Below are 19,572 nucleotides of genomic sequence, written 5' to 3'. Positions count from 1 at the left end.
ATTATATTACTAATTTTGCAGATTTCTCGTTTCCTAATCTTACTTTTTTTTAAATGCAGGCTACAGCATCAGGTAAAAAGGCATAATCTGATAGTGGCTTCATATGATGTTGTGAGGAATGACATAGATTTCTTTAGGTAAGAATTTAAAAAAAACAGTATCAAACTTGGAGAAACTTAGCATTTTCCTAACTCAAAGACTCTACCTATAGTTCCTGACAGTGAAAGATGCTAAATTTTTTTGTTTATTTTCCCTTAGAAATATTAAATTTAACTACTGTATTCTTGATGAAGGCCATGTCATCAAAAATGGAAAAACGAAATTGTCAAAAGCAGTAAAACAACTGACTGCTAATTATAGGATTATTCTTTCTGGAACACCAATCCAGGTAATTATTAACTTTTTTTTTGTTTTTAAATATTTGCCAGTGAAAAGAAGGCTTGGTATTATTGGTAGTGAGTTAAGTAAGAGGATTTTTTGTTTTTTGTTTTTCAGTTTATAAGAATGATAATTTTCAGTAATTATCTTGCTTTTATAATGGTTCATTTGGTATGTAGCAGTATCTACTAGGTTTTTTGGAGTTTTTTTGTTTTTTGTTTTTATGTGAGGGGGAGAGCTAGAGGAACAGACTCCCACATGTGCCACGACTGGGATCTACCGGCAAGCCCCGTCTAGGAGCCATGCTTGAATCAACTGAGCCACTGGGTACGAGAAGGGGAGAGAGAGAGAAAGGGGATGGGGAGGGAGAGAAACGGATGGTCACTTCTCATGTATGCTTGACTAGGAATTGAATCTGGGGTGTCAGTATACCGGGCTGACACACTGTCCACTGAGCCAACCGGCCAGGGCATCCCCCCCCCACCCCCCCGCCAAACTAAGTTTTTAAAAGTCATATTTAAAATATAATTTTAGCCTGACCGGTGGTGGTGCACTAGGTAGAGCTTCATCTAGGACACTGAGGTCCCAGGTTCTAAATCTTGAGGTCACCAACCTGAGTGCAGGTTCACCAGTTTGAGCGTGGGGTCACTGGCTTGAGCCCAGGGTTGCTGACTTGAGCCCCCTGGTCAAGGCTCAGATGAGAAGCAATCAGTGAACAAGCAGAAGTGATGCAACTACAAATTGATGCTTCTCATCTCTCTCCCTTAGGCTTTGTAAATAGAAGTCTTATGTCCAAAGTCTGAGAGACATTAACCAGACTATTTCTAACTGGCCATTCTCCTTTTGTAGTACAGTCCCCAGGTTACGAACAAGATGGGTTCTGTAGGTTTGAAAATGTTTAAGTATTTGTTTGCACAGAAAAGTAAAAACAAATAAAATACTATGTTAAACTTACTATGTAAGTTGCCTTTATAGGTAAATGTACCTGTTTCAGCTTGCATACAAATTCAACTTAAGAACAAACCTACAGAACCTATCTTGTTCGTAACTCAGGGACTGCCTGTATTACTTACACTACAATTTGATTTATACTGAGAAACTAGTGCTGACTCCGAGGTGAGTCATACAGTAAGAAGTGTGAATACATGAGGTCAGGAAGCAGTTGAAGGGAGGAGATTGTAAAAGTTTATTTTGGAAACAGAAGAAGATGATTGAGCATGTAGATGTCTTCAGATGAGAGAAATTGTGTTATCTTCCAGAGGAAGTGGTTGCAAGTGGTCTCATCTAGCTGGGATAGCCCACTCTGATGGGAAGATACCCTCATCACTCTTCAGTTAGTGGGAGGATAAACTCCAAGTGGCGTCCGAGAGTCCCTGTCACTGAAATAATTGGTGATTTTTTATTTATGTACTACTTTTCTTTTTTATTTTATTTTATTTTATTTTTATTTATTTATTCATTTTCGAGAGGAGAGGGAGAGACAGAGAGAGAGAAGGGGGGGAGGAGCTGGAAGCATCAACTCCCATATGTGCCTTGACCAGGCAAGCCCAGGGTTTCGAACCAGCGACCTCAGCATTTCCAGGTTGACACTTTATCCACTGCGCCACCACAGGTCAGGCCCCTTTTCTTTAAAATTATTTTTGGTGATGGGCTATTATAAGTGTTATGGTTATGTTCACTAAGTGAATGCTGTGGATTTTAATAACTATAAGAGATAATTACAAGCATTTAAAAATTTAATACAAGTAAGAAAAGGTACCTTTAAAAGGGGAAAAAAAGACTTGGCTTGAATTATCAAGATTTGTTTTAATTTGGCTTGAATTATCGAGATTTGTTTTAATTTATACTCACATGGAAACTTCTCAGTATTTTTAAATAGGTTATTGCTTTCACAATAAAAGAAGTTTATTTATTTATTTATTTATTTTGCTTAAAGACAATCTCTTTTTCCTTCATACCCACCAGAACAGTTTAGTTCTGAAGCTGTAAGGTGCGTTTCTGCACCAAAGAGCCATGGTAGCCCAGAGTTGGGAGTCAGGCTTAAGTTGGATTTGAAGGCAGTCCAGTACAGTGAGCCAGAGCCTGAGCAGTGTGAGGAGGGTGTCTGGAAGGTTTAAAGCAGGGGTCCCCAAACTTTTTACACAGGGGGCCAGTTCACTGTCCCTCAGACCGTTGGGAGGCCGGACTATAAAAAAAACTATGAACAAATCCCTATGCACACTGCACATATCTTATTTTAAAGTAAAACAAAACAAAACAGGAACAAATACAATATTTAAAATAAAGAACAAGTAAATTTAAATCAAACTGACCAGTATTTCAATGGGAACTATGGGCCTGCTTTTGGCTAATGAGATGGTCAATGTCCAGTTCCATATTTGTCACTGCTAGCCGTAACAAGTGATATGACGCGCTTCCGGAGCCATGACACCGCGCTTTGCAGCACCGCCACATATAGTACTCCAGGAGCACAGGATCCGCATCCTGTGCTCCTCTCACTGACCACCAATGAAAGAGGTGCCCTTCTGGAAATGCGCCGGGGGCCGGATAAATGGCCTCGGGGGGCCGCATGCAGCCCACGGGCGATAGTTTGGGGACCCCTGGTTTAAAGGGTGGAATGGCTCCTTAGGATACACACATATTGGGAAAGCATCCAAAATGAAAATGGGCTGATTTTTTTTTTTCCATTAAACTTTAGCAGTTCCTTATGACCCATAAATACTGGGCAGACTGACCTATGACCAAACTTTTTTGTTTTTCCCTTGTTGAAGAAATAGTGATGTTTACCATATTCCTTAAATCTTGCTGTTAATTTGAATGTCAAAGTTAAAACAATCGGGCCCTGGCCGGTTGGCTCAGCGGTGGAGCGTCGGCTTAGCGTGCGGAGGACCCGGGTTCGATTCCCGGCCAGGGCACACAGGAGAAGCGCCCATTTGCTTCTCCACCCCTCCGCCGCACTTTCCTCTCTGTCTCTCTCTTCCCCTCCCGCAGCCAAGGCTCCACTGGAGCAAAGATGGCCCGGGCGCTGGGGATGGCTCCTCGGCCTCTGCCCCAGGCGCTAGAGTGGCTCTGGTCGCAATATGGCGACGCCCAGGATGGGCAGAGCATCGCCCCCTGGTGGGCAGAGCGCCGCCCCATGGTGGGCGTGCCGGGTGGATCCTGGTCGGGCACATGCGGGAGTCTGTCTGACTGTCTCTCCCTGTTTCCAGCTTCAGAAAAATGAAAAAAAAAAAAAAAAAAGTTAAAACAATCAGAAATGTATTCATCCTTCTGCTCCTCTATTTACTACTCTATGCCACCAATAGGATTTTTTTTTTTTTAAAGGAGAGAGAGGGACAGACAGACAGGAACGGAGAGAGATGAGAAGCATCAATCATCAGTTTTTCGTTATGACACCTTAGTGCTTGACTTAAGCACTTGTTGACTGCTTTCTCATACGTGCCTTGACCGTGGGCCTTCAGCAGACCGAGTAACCCCTTGCTGAAGCCAGAGACCTTGGGTCCAAGCTGGTGGGCTTTGCTCCAACCAGATGAACCCACACTCAAGCTGGCGACCTCAGGGTCTCGAACCTGGGTTCTCCACATCCCAGTCCGACGCTCTATCCACTGCGCCACCGCCTAGTCAGGCGCCACCAATAGGATTTAAATACTACGGACCAAAGCTTATTTGGGGAGAAGACTTGAAAATTTCCCCCCAAATAAGAATATTTTCTCAAAGGATGCTGACCTGAATTTTACACATTAAAATATGTAGTTAGGCCTGACCTGTGGTGGCGCAGTGGATAAAGCATCAACCTGGAAATGCTGAGGTCGCCGGTTTGAAACCCTGGGCTTGCCTGGTCAAGGCACATATGGGAGTTGATGCTTCCAGCTCCTCCCCCCCTTCTCTCTCTGTCTCTCTCTCCTCTCCAAAATGAATAAATAAAATAAAATTAAAAAAAAATCCTCAAGGGTTGTAACCGTTACAACTCTGTTTAAAAAAAAAAAAAATGTAGTTATACTACCTGAGCTATGGTAGCACAGCTGGTAGAGCGTCGACCTGGAATGCTGAGGTCTCCAGTTCAGAACCCTCAGCTGCCTGGTCAAGGCACATATGGGAGTTGATGCTTCCTGCTCCTCCCCCCTTCTCTCTCTCCTCTCTAAAATGAATAAATTAAAATATATATAGGGAGAATTATACCATACACCTAAAAATGTTATAATTTCTCATCTATATCATCATAACGGGCTTTTGTTCATATGTTATTTTTTAAGTGCAAGTAACTAATCCCAGTACAGAAGATAATTTGTATTCCTTTCTTATATTCAGAACAACGTCTTGGAGCTGTGGTCATTATTTGATTTCCTCATGCCAGGATTTTTGGGGACTGAACGCCAGTTTGCTGCTCGATATGGTAAACCTATATTAGCAAGTAGGGATGCTCGAAGCTCCAGTCGAGAACAAGAAGCAGGTATGAAAGAGAGACATAATTATATTCTCTGTACAAGTGAATATCATTTATTCCTAACTTTTTTGAGCCATATTCTCTTATTAACAGGTGTCCTTGCAATGGAGGCACTGCACCGCCAAGTCCTGCCTTTTCTTTTGAGAAGAATGAAAGAAGATGTTTTGCAGGATCTTCCACCCAAAATTATTCAAGACTATTACTGTACTCTAAGTCCTCTCCAGGTTAGGAATCTGGTGATTGTGGTTGTTGGTGGTATGTTTTATTAGAAGAATGCTTTAAATAAGCCACAAAAGTATTGAGTAAAGGGGAATGAATAGCCTTTGGCTTTATCACTCCAATTTAGTGTCTTCCCTAGACTTGAAGAATATTCTGTTTCAAACAGATGTAGATAAGACCTAAGTGAATCTGTTTATGTGGATACATTTGGATATGTGCATTTTAAATGTAGCATTATAACACAATATTCAGTATTATAATTGCTTTCTTATGTATATAGTTAGTTGAAAAAGTTGCAAGATTAAACTGATGAAATGTTTATAAGGGCCAAAAATATGCCTATAGCATCTTATTCTTACGACAGCATTATATTGTCCTTATATGAATAAGGAAGCTAAAGCTCAGAAAGTTAAGCAACTTGCTCAAGGTTATATAGCCAATATACATGGGTGGGCAAAAGTAGGTTTGCAGTTCTATGGAAAAAGATATGCTACCTGACCAGGCGGTCGTGCAGTGGATAGGGCATCGGACTGGGCACAGAGGACCCAGGTTTGAAACTCCAAAGTTGACAGCTTGAGCACGAGCTCATCTGGTTTGAGCAAGGCTCACCAACTTGAGCAAGGGGTCACTAGGTCTGCTGTACCCCCTGGTCAAGGCACATATGAGAAAGCAATCAATGAACAACTAAGATGCTGCAACAAAGAATTGATGCTTCTCATCTCTTTCCCTTCCTGCCTATCTGTCCCTCTCTGTCTCTGTCACAAAAAAAGAAAAGTACATGCAAGTTATGATTATTACAATAGCTTTATTAACTCAAAAAATGTCATAATGTGACCCTGGCTGGTTGGCTCAGCAGTAGAGCATTGGCCTGGTGTGTGGAAGTCCTGGGTTTGATTCCTGGTCAAGGCACACAGGAGAAGCGACCACCTGCTTCTCCACCGCTCCCCTCCTCCCTCCATCCCTCTCTCTTCCCTTCCCACAGCCAAGGCTTGATTGGTTGGCGCTGGGTGCTAAGGATGGTTCCATGGCCTTGCCCCAGGTGTTAAAATAGCTTGGTTGCTGAGCAATGACCCTACATGGGCAAAGCATCACTTGGTAGGGGCTTGTCAGGTAGATCCTGGTAAGGGCGCATGTGGGAGTCTGTCCATCTGCCTCTTGCTTAATTTTAAAAAAAGCCTGACCAGGCAGTGGCGCAGTGGATAGAGTGTCGGACTGGGATGCTGAGGACCCAGGTTCAAGACCCTGAGGTCGCCAGCTTGAGCGCGGGCTCATCTGGTTTGAGCAAAAAGCTCACCAGCTTGGACCCAAGGTCGCTGGCCCAAGCAAGGGGTTACTTGGTCTACTGAAGGCCCGCAGTCAAGGCACATATGAGAGAGCAATCAATGAACAACTAAGGGGTCGCAATGTGCAACGAAAAACTAATGATTGATGCTTCTCATCTCTCCATTCCTGTCTGTCTGTCCCTGTCTATCCCTCTCTCTGACTCTCTCTCTGTCTCTGTAAAAAAATAAAAAAATAAAATTAAAAGAAAAAAAAGAATGTCATAATACAACTGTAAACCTACTTTTCCTGCTTTTGCTCATGCTTGTTTATCTGGGCTAAGTTTCAAACCTTGGGAAGTGGGGACCTCATTCCTTTTAAAGTATTATTGCATTGCCTGTAGTTTTTTTTTTGTTTGTTTGTTTTTGTTTTTGTTTTTGTTTTTACAGAGACAGAGAGAGGGATAGACAGGGACAGACAGACAGGAACGGAGAGATGAGAAGCATTAATCATTAGTTTTTCATTGCGCGTTGCGACATCTTAGTTGTTTATTGATTGCTCTCTCTCATAAGTGGGGCTACAGCAGACCGAGTAACCCCTTGCTTGAGCCAGCGACCCTGGGTCCAAGATGGTGAGCTTTGCTCAAACCAGATGAGCCCGTGCTCAAGCCGGTGACCTCGGGGTCTCGTACCTGGGTCCTCCACATCCCAGTCCGACGCTCTATCCACTACGCCACCGCCTGGTCAGGCACACTGCCTGTAAATTTTTGAAATAAATTTTGGCTTCTGCATAATTCTGATTTTGTACATAGAGACCATTATCAAAGGAATTTATTGTATGCCTTTCCTTGTGTAATATTTTGTAAGGGGAAACTACCCCTTACAGAATTTTGTTCCAGGTCACTAATCAGTCCATTTCAACAGTATGAGGTGATCAAATGAATATAAGAAAGATATATAGACACACCCTACAAACTTACCTTTTTTCCCCTCCAGTGTATTGACAGTGAAGCTGTATTTATCTGTACATCTTGAATTTAGCTGCTCACAGTTCTTTGATCAATATATTATCTCTCTGGGCCTCCATTTCTTATTTGTAAAAAAGTATTAATATTTCTAGAAAGGAATATTGTATGAGCAATGTGATGAAGGCTTTTTAAAGTACAATAAAGAAAAGGTGCCATGTGGAAAAAAGGCCATGGTGATACACTAGTGATGATGTTAAAACATCAACATGAAATACATTTAAGTAGTCTGGAGGGAGGGAAGTGACATTTGCCCTTATTTAACTTCCATAAGTTTTCATACTCTGACTTCTGGTACTTAGCACTCTAGCTTTTCTTCCCTTTTGCATTGTGTTAGCATGTACAAGCAGAGCCCAGGCCCCGAGGTAGTACTTTACATTTGATAGGAGTTCCCTTTGGGCAGCAATATCATTTAAAAGGTGGTCTTGGAATGAACCTATGGAGTCTTGATAGTGTAACTTCACTTACGGGAGATTTTCGCATTGAGTTGCAGGGGTTCAGGTTCTCTGTTAGTGGCATTATATTTCTCTTCTGAACAAAGTGCGAAAAACTATTTGACTAGGTTTTTTTTTTTTTTTTTGGTATTTTTCTGAAGCTGGAAATGGGGAGAGACAGCCATATAGACTCCCGCATGCGCCCGACCGGGATCCACCCGGCATGCCCACCAGGGGCGATGCTCTGCCCCTCCAGGACGTCGCTCTGCTGCGACCAGAGCCACTCTAGCGTCTGGGGCAGAGGCCAAGGAGCCATCCCCAGCGCCCGGGCCATCTTTGCTCCAATGGAGCCTCGGCTGCGGGAGGGGAAGAGAGAGACAGAGAGGAAGGAGGGTAGGGTGGAGAAGCAGATGGGCGCTTCTCCTGTGTGCCCTGGCCGGGAATCGAACCCGGGTCCCCCGCACGCCAGGCCAACTCTCTACCGCTGAGCCAACTGGCCAGGGCCTAGTTTTTAATATTTCAGCAGCGAAACTTAATGTGTTATATTTGTTTTCTAAATGTAATTTTAAAGGAATTGACCAAGATGCAATGGATTAGCTGTAATTAGTGAAGTATAGGTATCATAATTTATTTTTATTAAATTACTGCTCTTATTGGCCATTTCTGGATATTTTTTTAACAATTGAAAATAAATATACTTCTTTTCTGGGGAAATTTTACAGGTTCAACTCTATGAGGATTTTGCTAAGTCTCGCGCCAAGTGTGATATCGATGAAACAGTTTCTTCAGCTGCACTTTCTGAAGAAACTGAAAAACCAAAACTTAAAGCTACAGGCCATGTATTCCAGGTATAACTTACAGTCTACTCTTTGAATGTCACTTAAATTCTTCAGTGCGGCAGATTTTATAATGAACATTGAAATATAGGTTTAAGTTTTTTTTTTTTTAATTAATTTATTTATTTTTAATGAGTGGAGGGGAGGCAGACAGACAGATTCCTGCATGCGCCCTGACCAGGATCCACCTGGCAAGCCTACTAGGGGGTGATGCTCTGCCCATCTGGGGCCTTTGCTCCTTTGCAGAGGGAGCCTTTTTTTTTAAGTGCCTGACATGGAGGCCATGGAGCCATCCTTAACGCTCAAGGCCATCTTGCTCAAGCCAATCGAGCCATAGCTGTGGGGAGAGGGAGAGGGAGAGAGAGAGAGAAAGATAGAGAGGGAGGAAGAAAAGGGGGAAGGATGAAAAAGTAGGTAGTTGCTTCTCCTGTGTGCCCTTACCAGGAATTGAACCTGGGACATCCACATGCTGGGTCAGTGCTAAGTTTTTTCAGTACTGTGTATATTCCTAAAAATAGGTAAAAGTACCAATTTATTTTCATATTCAGAGTTAATTAGTGATTAATAATGTAAAAAATGCAATGTATGTTTATATGAAAAGGGTTTTGGAATAGAAAGTGTTTTGCTTTCCATTCAAAAAATGTTGGAATACTTCACACAAGGCAGTAATTTTTCTAAGCTCAGGGATCAATTATAGCAGTGGACAAAACAGATTCCCTTTCTTCCAGATATGAAAAATAAGTAAAATACATATTATGTAAGAAAATAAAGCAGAGTATGAGATTATAAAATATAGGAGTCAGGATAGGTTGTGATTTTTTTAATTGAGGGATCAGGGATGGCCAAACTGAGAAAGTGACATTTTTAGCAGACCTAAAGGATTGAGGCATGGCAGAAACGTAGGAGAAGCTATTCTGGACAGAGGATGTAAAAATTACAGAGGTCCAAGGCGTGCTGCCTCTTATACTCGAGTGTGTGTAGCCAGTGATGAAAAAGGACACAGAAAGTGTCTACTTTTTTTCTTTTTGAAATATTCCACTATTTATGGAAAACCTTCCAAATCTCCTTGCCACCAGTAAATTATATACTGTAGCATTTTTAAAGATAGAAGAGGGAAAAGATGGTTGTAAAGACTTAATACCTCTCCCAGAGTCTCTTAAGCCTCGTCAGTGGAGTTCACTAATACAAATCTGTGTGCCGAGGGAGAGATGCAAATCATAATCCGAATAAAAAGCAAGAGAGAGCGTGAGGCTGAATCAGAAAAGAAAGAAGAGATCCTGTAGAGCAATGGTTTTCAACCTTGCCACACTTGGGCACCAGTGAAAATCAGAGAATTATTTCAAGGACTGCTAAAGCAGAAATCACTCTGAGAATAAGCGAATTTGACTAAGATCATTGGGTCTATAATCTTCATACAACATCAGGGTGGTTAACTCTTTCATGACTGGCACAAAGTTTCTGGCAGATCGGTCTGCAGACTGGAGGTTGAAAAACAGTACAGAGTTCTGATTCTCAAACACAACTACTTGAAATAAACATCTAGCTTCCCACCCTCTCTCACAGACCTGAACCATAACAGTATATAGAGGGAAAGATTTGCAGATTTATTAGGTCCTCAAGAAAGTCTTATACCCACTGATGTTTGAGTAACCCTTCTCTGGGTAAGTCATGCCTGGTCCAGAAGTATCTGTAAGCTTTATCAGGCACTTTGAGTGGAAAAGATTTAGCTCTAGGATCTAATGAATAAAACTCTCTGTATGAGAAGCTCATTGTCTAGTGAGTGATACAGACAATAAACAGTACAATCTATACAATATATACAAAGTTATAAATGCTGTCAAACTGCTCCAGCCAGTTAGCTCAGTCTGTGAGCTATACCAGTGATTGCACAACTAAGTGGAATCACAAATGCTTCTCTCCCCTTCCCCCTTCCTTTCTCTCTCTAAAATGAAGAATAATTTTTAAAATAAATACAAACTGCACACGAAACACAGATGAAGCCATCACAGATGAGATACTTGAACTGGTTCTTGAAAGAATGAGTCTCCGTAGTCAGAAGAGGCAGAAAGGCATTCTAGACAGAGAATAGAGGAGGGAAAGATACTGAGATACAACAAGGACTTGTGGCATGTGAAGTGGACTCGTACATACTTTTTTCCTCTTTAAAGGCATTACAGTACTTACGTAAACTGTGCAACCATCCAGCGTTGGTCTTAACACCTCAACATCCAGAGTTCAAGAGTACTACTGAAAAATTGGCAGCTCAGAACTCTTCTCTTCATGATATTCAACATGCCCCTAAACTCTCAGCTTTGAAACAAGTAAGTGGTCTTTCAAGTGTTAGATATGTGTTGAACATTCCTGCTCTATAAACTAGGTAAATCTGTATTTCTACAATAATAAGTTACTGATATGCATTTACCACTTTATTTCTTGATTTGATTTGTTAAATTTTTGGTATAGCTTTTTAAAAATTTGTGGTAAAATATATATAAATATATATAGCATAATATATGCCATTTTAATCATTTTTAAGTGTATAATTCTGTGGCATTATTTGCATTCAGTGTTGTACAACTGTCACCACTATTTATTTATGAAATTTTTCTATCACCCAAACAGAAATTCTGAACTCAATGAGCAATTAACTTCCCGTTCTTCTTTTCCCCCAACACTGGGTAACCTCTAATGTACTTTCTGTCTGTATGATTTGCGTGGTCTACATATTTCATTAAGTATACTCATAATGTTTGTCCTTTTGTGACAGGCTTATTTCATTTATTTTCATGGTTCATTCATGTTATGTATTTGTACTTCATTTTTATGGCTGAATAATATTCCTCATTTACTGTCATCATGTATATACCATATTTTCTTTATCCAGTCATGTGTTGATGTGATACTTGAGTTGTTTCAACCTTTGGCTATTGTGAATAATGCTGCAGTGAACACTGGCTTATAAGTATTTGTTTGTGTTCCCTCTTCAGTTCTTTTGGATATAGACCTAGGAGTGGAATTGCTGGCTGGATCGCACAGCAATTCTATGTTTAACTTTTTCAGAAGCTGCCAAACTGTTTTCCATTGTGGCTGCACCATTTACATTCCCACTAACAGTGTGCCACGGATACAATTTCTCCACATCCTCCTCAACAGTTATTTTTTTTATTATAGTCATCCCAGTAGCATGAATTGGCATCTCATTGTTGATTTGTTATGACCAATGATGTTGAACATCTTTTCATGTGTTTGTTGGATTTTTCTATATCTTTGGAGAAATACCTGTTTTGGCTAATTTTTAACTGGACTTTTATTCTTTTGGTTGAGTTTTAGGACAGATATGATTTGCCAATACTCTCATTCTGTATATTGTCTTTCACTTTCTCGACAATGTCCTCCATGGTTTCTGATGAGAAATCAGGTGGTAATCTTACTGAGGATCCCTTTTACATGATGAGTCACTTTGCTTTTGCTGCTTATAAGATTCTCTTTGTCTTTCAACAGTTTGATTACAGTATGTGTCAGCATGGGTCTATTTTCAAATAAAAATTGAATTTAATCTACATTTTAATTATACTGTAGTTTTTAAATTATTCTTAGTTTATGTTTTTGTACATTACTTTTTTACCTACAGTTATACTTAAACTAATCTCTTACTTGAGAGTGTCTCTTATTACTGTGAAATGTCTGGAATTAAGAACCTTAGTAACTCTGCACCTTAGGCCCAGATTATTTCTGGCTATACCGATGGAGGGCTTTTCTAGAACCCTTCTTTCCCATTTGCCCTCTTCTTTTCAGCTATTGAGAGTAAAGGTTCTGTCTTGGGAGAGAATTAGCCTGCTTTATTTTATTTAAAATATGTCGGTTCTCTGAGGTAAAGGAGAAATCTTATTTGCTTTTTAAAAATCTGGCAGAAGAAGAATGTTTGTTTATCAGCAGGTAATTGTGCCAGAAGTATTGCTGGAGCTAGAATTTAAAAATTCATTAGAGTAGAATAATGAATTGAAACTCTAGGTGACATTTAATGGTGATGCAGAGTCAATTGTAAAAGAAAAACATAGGTAAATATAGATTCTGTCAGACTTGGTAAACATTTTATATAGGGTAAAGTTGAGTTTGATTTGATGGCAAGTTCACTGCAAACCTGTATGAATTAGTTGCCAGTATATAAAGCTATTATAATCTTGGTAGAATTAAAGCATTTCAATGGCCAAAATGAGGGCATCACAGTTTTACTGTATTTTATGTCAGTCAGACCAAATTTTTGAGTATCATTTATAATTTGGGTCACTATAGGTATATAACTATAATAACCTAGAAACCATTTATACAAGGTATCGCTTGAAAAACTATTGGTTGCCTACTTCTATTGAACACCTGTATAACAAATTTCATTCTTTTTTCAAGTTGCTATTGGACTGTGGTTTGGGAAATGGCAGCACTTCAGAGAGTGGCACAGAGTCTGTTGTGGCCCAGCACAGGATCCTGATCTTCTGTCAGCTTAAAAGCATGCTTGACATAGTAGAACATGATCTTCTCAAACCTCACTTACCCTCTGTCACTTATTTGAGATTAGATGGAAGCATACCTCCTGGTCAGAGGCATTCCATTGTTTCACGGTAAGTGGCCTCTAAAACTCTTATAAATCGAGGCTATACTCACTGTACTGTTACATACATAAAGGTTTCCCTCATGAAATATTTTCTTTAAAAATATAGAATGATAGAAATATAATTGAATAGACTGTTTAGTTTTTAAAAAGTGTCACTATATTAGGATAGCGCTTTGAAGGGTATGAAAGAAATTTAAGGCCTCAAAAAAAAAATAGAGGTAACTGTAGTACATTCCACCTCACCTTTCTGTGGGGAGTTGTGGTGGGAGGAAGCAAACAAGTGGTTTGGCTGAGGTCAGAACAAACTGAAAGCTGGCCCAGCTAGGAAGCAAAATCAGTAAGTACATTGTTTATTACATGTGGCCTGCACCCTCTGTTTAGAAGTCACAGATTTCTAGACACAGATTCCTAGGTTCTGTATCAGACTAGCTAACTTCAAGAGTGAGTATTTTTAACAAGCACCCTCAAGAGATTGTTAGACATAATGTAGTTGGAGACTCATGAATGAGTTTTGAGGGCAGACCCAGGTTGGACTCCTGCCTCTGCTTTATTCAGGCCTTGTTCTCTTGGGTATATTGATTATCCATAGAACTTGAGTCGCTCTAGGACAGTAATAATATCCTTATAGAGCTGTTGTAACAAGTAACATAATGCATATAAAGTAAAAAGCCCACTGCTTGCCCTCTGGTGAGATGTAATAATTGGTAGCTTGGTAATGTTAGTTTTTCTTTTTCCTAGAAGCTGTTAGATGTCCTTTGCCAGTATCTTCTAGGACTAGTACAGTAGCAGCAACTCTCAGCAACTTTATCTCTGCCTTCCCTGACTGATCTTTTCCCCCCAATGTCCTCTTCTCTCTCAATACATTAAAAGTTCTTAGTTTTGCCTGACCAGGCGGTGGCGCAGTGGATAGAGCGTCGGACTGGGATGCAGAGGACCCAGGTTCGAGACCCCGAGGTCGCCAGGTTGAGCATGGGCTCATCTGGTTTGAGCAAAAATTCCACCAGCTTGAGCCCAAGGTCAGGTCGCTGGCTCGAGCAAGGGGTTACTCGGTCTGCTGAAGGCCCATGGTCAAGGCACATATGAGAAAGCAATCAATGAACAACTAAGGTGTTGCAACAAGCAATGAAAAACTAATGATTGATGCTTCTCATCTCTCTCCATTCCTGTCTGTCTGTCCCTGTCTATCCCTCTCTCTGACTCACTCTCTGTCTCTATTAAAAAAAAAAAAAGTTCTTAGTTTTGTCCTAATTATACTTAGTGCTTAATTACATTTTTGCAACTTAGCCTTTATTTGATACTCTGAATTATAGTCCAGTTGGACTTATTTCTGTTTGCAAAATTTTTGACATGTTCTAGAATACATTCTATTACTGTAGATCTTATATACAGGGTAGCAAAAGTAGCTTTACAGTTGTATGTGAAAGTTTTTTCTTATATTTTCCATACAAACAACTGTAAACCTACTTTTACCCCACCCTATACTTATTAAAATTTTCAGTTGGTCACAGAAATATCTACATTTTAGATTTGTAAAGAAGTGTTCTCATTTGTGTTCTTTCATTTTTATTAAGTAGTCTAATTTCTGTTATATAGGTACCTTAGAGAAATGTACTAATTTTTAAATATATTTTTAGGTTCAACAATGATCCATCCATAGATGTTCTCTTACTTACAACTCACGTTGGTGGCCTGGGGCTTAACTTAACAGGCGCTGACACAGTGGTATTTGTGGAGCATGACTGGAATCCTATGCGTGATCTACAAGCCATGGACCGGGCGCATCGCATTGGGCAGGTAAAGTCACTGCACACAGGTATTAATCTCCTCAGAAAAGACAAGAATCACTTTACATTCCTACTCTGATATTAACAAATGTCTGACCTTAGGCAAGTCACTTAATTCTGTGGCACCACTTCCTCATGCATTAAATGAGGTGGCATGGGTTAAGAAAACTAGGACACTGTCCATTCCTAATATTCTATGATTCTCTGCAAATATTTTAAGCTAATGGAGCCAGATTAAGAAAACCCAATCATAATCAGATAGTAGTTAAGTATGCAAGCCCCTTAACCTGGTGAGCCTTGCTAATTTATTTGTGCTGTAGTTGCTTAACTTCTTTCTCTCATTCAGAAACGTGTGGTTAACGTGTACCGATTGATAACCAGAGGAACGTTGGAGGAGAAAATAATGGGTTTGCAGAAATTCAAGATGAACATAGCGAATACAGTTATTAGCCAAGAGAATTCTAGTTTGCAGAGTATGGGGACAGATCAACTTCTTGATCTGTTTACGCTTGATAAGGTAAAGAACTTACACAATTTGCTCTATCCTTAGTGCATGCACAGACTTTCCAGGGCTGCTTGGTGAAAGTATTGAAGGGAGTAGCAAAAAGCACTCATTTAAGTTTCAACTAAACATTTTTTGGGAATTTTTGACATCCAGATAAAACTCTTCAGGATTCTAGGGGTGTTTGAAGTTTTGACTTTCTGGTTATCTCCAATGTCTTGCCCCAAGATTTCTTTCCTTAGTTCTTTGCTGTTAAAAGACATCTGTCACTGGAGTCAGCAAGACCTAGGTCTGTGTTTCTTGCCCTGCCTCCTATTAACTGGTGGCCGTAGGCAAGTGAACTTCTTCAGGCACCTATACTCTCAGGAGAGTAACAATGCCTGTTTTACTACACGGTTATGAAGTTAATATATGCAAGCATTAAGAAAGGTTATCTAGTATAGACTCAATAAATAGTAACCATTCTTAGTATTGTAGGTGACAGAACCTAATATAGCAGATAATCTATTATCAAAGGATGCACCATTTGGAAATATTATCAATCTAATAGAGTTTGATTTAAAGTACTTCATAGGTTCAGAAAATCAGCTGCACACCCAGTATAAATTAATGTGAGAATTGGCCTTAGGTAATGTAATTAAATGTAATAACAGAATTATAATGTCCAAATTTGAGAGAAAGTAAGTTCCACTGTACTGTGTGTGTTCAGCCACTGTTAGAATATTATGTCTGGTTCTGGGTGCTATATTTTAAACAATAACAAACTAGTAAGTCCCCAAGAGATGGCCAGAATGGAGGAAGGTTCTTCAATCATGTCATATAAGTAAGGTTGGAAAAACTAGATATATGTAACCTAAGAAAAAGAAGGCTCAAAGAAACACAGATTGCTGCCTTCAAATAGCTTTTATTCTATTGTAAGAATATTCTAATGTGACTTTTAGCAAAGAAAACTGGGCTCAGGGATGTTCCAGGGAAGCAAGAACTAAAATTTGAATCAAGACTATTTTTATATAGCAATTTGTATTTTTTTTTTTTTAAGTAAGAAGTGGGGAGGCAGAGAGACAGACTCCTGCCTGTGCCCCAACCAGGATCCACCTGGCTCTGCCTATCTGGGGCTGTTGCTCCATTGCTTGGCAACCAAGCTATTTTAGCACCTGAGGTCAGGCCATGGAGCCATCCTCAGCACCTGGGGCCAACTTGCTCCAATCGAGCCATGGCTGTGGGAGGAGAAAGAGAGAGATAGACAAGGAAGGGGGGAGGGGCAGAGAAGCATATGGTCACTTCTCCTGTGTGCCCTGACTGGACATTGAACCCAGACATTCACACTCTGGGCTGACGCTGTACCACTGAGCCAACTGGCCAGGGCCAAATTTTCTTAATTTGATTTTTGTACTTTGGTTATGTAAGAGAATGTCCTTGTTCTTAAGAATATATGCTTATTTTTCTCTAGAGGTAAAGGGGCACAGCATTTACAAACTATATCTGGCTCATACATATATCTATATATAGGGGAGAGAGAATGACAAAACCAGTGTAACACCGTTAACAATGAGTTCTTTGTAATATTCTTATAATTCTATAATCTTGAAATTCTTCCCAAATAAAAAGCTTAAAACGATAAATTATTAGGCCTGGGGAAAACAGAATAAGCTATCTTATGAGATGAACTTACTATCACTTGAAGTATTTAACTCTGTGGAATAAATGCAATGTTAGAATCAAGTATGATAGTTTAAAGCAAATGTAATTTTTGAAGTTAATTTTTTATTTCATCTTTCTGCCAATTTTTCTTAAGGATGGAAAAGCAGAAAAAGCTGACACCTCTACTTCTGGAAAAGCAAGTATGAAATCCGTTCTTGAAAACCTGAGTGATCTTTGGGATCAAGAGCAATATGATTCAGAGTACAGCCTGGAAAATTTTATGCATTCTCTCAAGTAACTATCAAATACTGTTAATGCAATTGCTGCTAGTTCAGTTACATTTCTGCTGATATTCAGCAAATTTCAAAGTTTATAGTGAACTTTTAGCTCAATGTGTAAATAGATCTGAAGAATATTCAGCATAACGCTGATTCTTGTTTCACTGGGCGGAACAAGTTATTCTCAAATATTTGCACTGTATTAAATTTAAATGTTAATGTGAAATGGTTTAAATTTTACATGCTGAATAGCTGCAGAGCAGAGGAACCAAACCAGGTTTACATGTGCTACCATGAGGGGTTCTTACTGGGAACGAGCCTCCTGTCTTTACATAGTCATTTTGTACAGGATAAATATCCATGAGTACTCTAGTGTTCATGTACATTTTTCCTTTTAAATAGAACTTGTTTTTATAAATGATTAAAAATAGGGCTTTTTTTGTACTAAGCCTTAATGAGCCATAATTTTAAGAATAATGACTATGATATTGGTCACTCTTAGAACATGAAAATCTTAGACAATGAATTGAACTATGCTTCTGGTGGAAACCTTTATATATTTAATGCAGATGCATAGTGTTTTTCAAGTCTTTAACATCATTTTGTCAACTTTTAAAATATTATCAACTATTCTAAATACAGGTAATGGTCTATTTAAGGCTATCATAATAACATCCTATTAAGAGGGTGTTTGTTTTTTTTTAATTTATCTAATGGCTAGGATATAGCCAGATTCAGAGAACATATGTATGCAATAGGTTTCAATCATATATATATATATAATATATTTTTTGTAACTATGAACATATACAGTTTTCCAGAAGTAGATTTTACACTGCTTAGAAATCTAGAACCAATGGTGAATAGACTGTTTATTGAAGTAATGCATGACTGAAGCATAAAAGGGAGAAATCCTTTATATATACAAACATGCATAAAAACACATATCTATATCACAGACATACACCTGTCCTGCATTCGAAAAGGTGCTTGGTATCAGCACTAAAATCATGTAGTTATCCTGAGCAGCAATAATAACTGGGCCTGAAGCTGATCAGTGTTAGAAAAGTGAGCTCAGTAGTGAGGGTGGGTATATGTATATAGATGTGCGTCTATATGTGTATGTATATAATTTTATAAATTTCAAACAAATTAATACATGCTTGTGTGCATATATATGTATGAGATATTTGTATATACATGTACAGGTAATAACATCCCCACGGTTTGTGGCTAGCCATAACATAGGCATCGATTAAAAACCATCAGACCTCAGTGTAAAAGAAACTGTTCTGTTTAAAGTTATTAGTGATACTGTTCTGCAGCATATAGACATGGACATTTGTCACATTTCAGTAGCCTCAACAATCATACTGTAACATTAAACCTAGCATTCCACAAGAGAATAAATAAGATTGAAACCAAAATATGTGCAACTGTGTGTTATGTGTACAAAATAATCACTAGAAAGAGCAAAAGATTAACATGATTAGCTCATAAAGGTTCTAAAAAGCTCAATACCTTTTTTTCTTACTAATTAAATCGTTTATTGTATCATTGGTTAGGATTTACATTCAAATTGTAAAAGACTAAAAGGAAACTAAACTCTTGACTTCATATAGAACATCCATTGTATATAGCTCTGGGTGTGGAGTCAGTAAACCTGAGTGGAATTTTTTTTTTTTGTATTTTTCTGAAGTTGGAAACAGGGAGGCAGTCAGACAGACTCCCGCATGCGCCTGACTGGGATCCACCCAGCACGCCCACCAGGGGGCGATGCTCTGCCCATCTGGGGTGTCGCTCTGTTGCAACCAGAGCCATTCTAGCGCCTGAGGCAGAGGCCACAGAGCCATCCCCAGCGCCTGGATCAACCTTGCTCCAGTGGAGCCTTGGCTGAGGGAGGGGAAGAGAGAGACAGAGAGGAAGGAAAGGGGGAGGGGTGGAGAAGCAGATGGGTGCTTCTCCTGTGTGCCCTGCCCGGGAATCAAATCCGGAACTCCTGCACACCAGGCCGACGCTCTACCACTGAACCAACTGGCCAGGGCCCTCAGTGGAATTTTTTTAAAAAGATTTTATTTACTCACCTGATCAGGCAGTGATGCAGTGGATAGAACGTCAGTCTGGGACGCAGAGGACCCAGCTTTGAAATCCCGAGGTTGCTGG

The 19,572-nt window shown here is 39.7% G+C and overlaps 1 protein-coding gene across 2 annotated transcripts in view; it reads left to right on the top strand.

Annotated features, from left to right (window-relative positions):
- Positions 1 to 18,830, top strand: part of BTAF1 (B-TFIID TATA-box binding protein associated factor 1) — a 113,311-nt gene extending 94,481 nt beyond the window's left edge. For both annotated transcript variants that reach the window (XM_066354727.1, XM_066354728.1), the window contains 10 exons: positions 60 to 137; positions 259 to 388; positions 4,687 to 4,828; positions 4,916 to 5,046; positions 8,482 to 8,607; positions 10,764 to 10,916; positions 13,000 to 13,211; positions 14,839 to 14,998; positions 15,335 to 15,505; positions 17,286 to 18,830. In XM_066354727.1, coding sequence (XP_066210824.1) covers positions 60 to 137; positions 259 to 388; positions 4,687 to 4,828; positions 4,916 to 5,046; positions 8,482 to 8,607; positions 10,764 to 10,916; positions 13,000 to 13,211; positions 14,839 to 14,998; positions 15,335 to 15,505; positions 17,286 to 17,429 — 1,447 coding nt within the window. In that variant the 3' untranslated portion in view covers positions 17,430 to 18,830. The remainder of the gene's footprint in view (positions 1 to 59; positions 138 to 258; positions 389 to 4,686; positions 4,829 to 4,915; positions 5,047 to 8,481; positions 8,608 to 10,763; positions 10,917 to 12,999; positions 13,212 to 14,838; positions 14,999 to 15,334; positions 15,506 to 17,285) is intronic.
- Positions 18,831 to 19,572: the final 742 nt, after the last annotated feature.

This window comes from Saccopteryx leptura, chromosome 13 (assembly GCF_036850995.1).
Source record: "Saccopteryx leptura isolate mSacLep1 chromosome 13, mSacLep1_pri_phased_curated, whole genome shotgun sequence".
In the NCBI taxonomy this organism is placed as follows: domain Eukaryota; kingdom Metazoa; phylum Chordata; class Mammalia; order Chiroptera; family Emballonuridae; genus Saccopteryx; species Saccopteryx leptura.
Note: the sequence above shows the minus strand (reverse complement) of the source record. Positions and strands in the feature narration are given on the sequence as shown.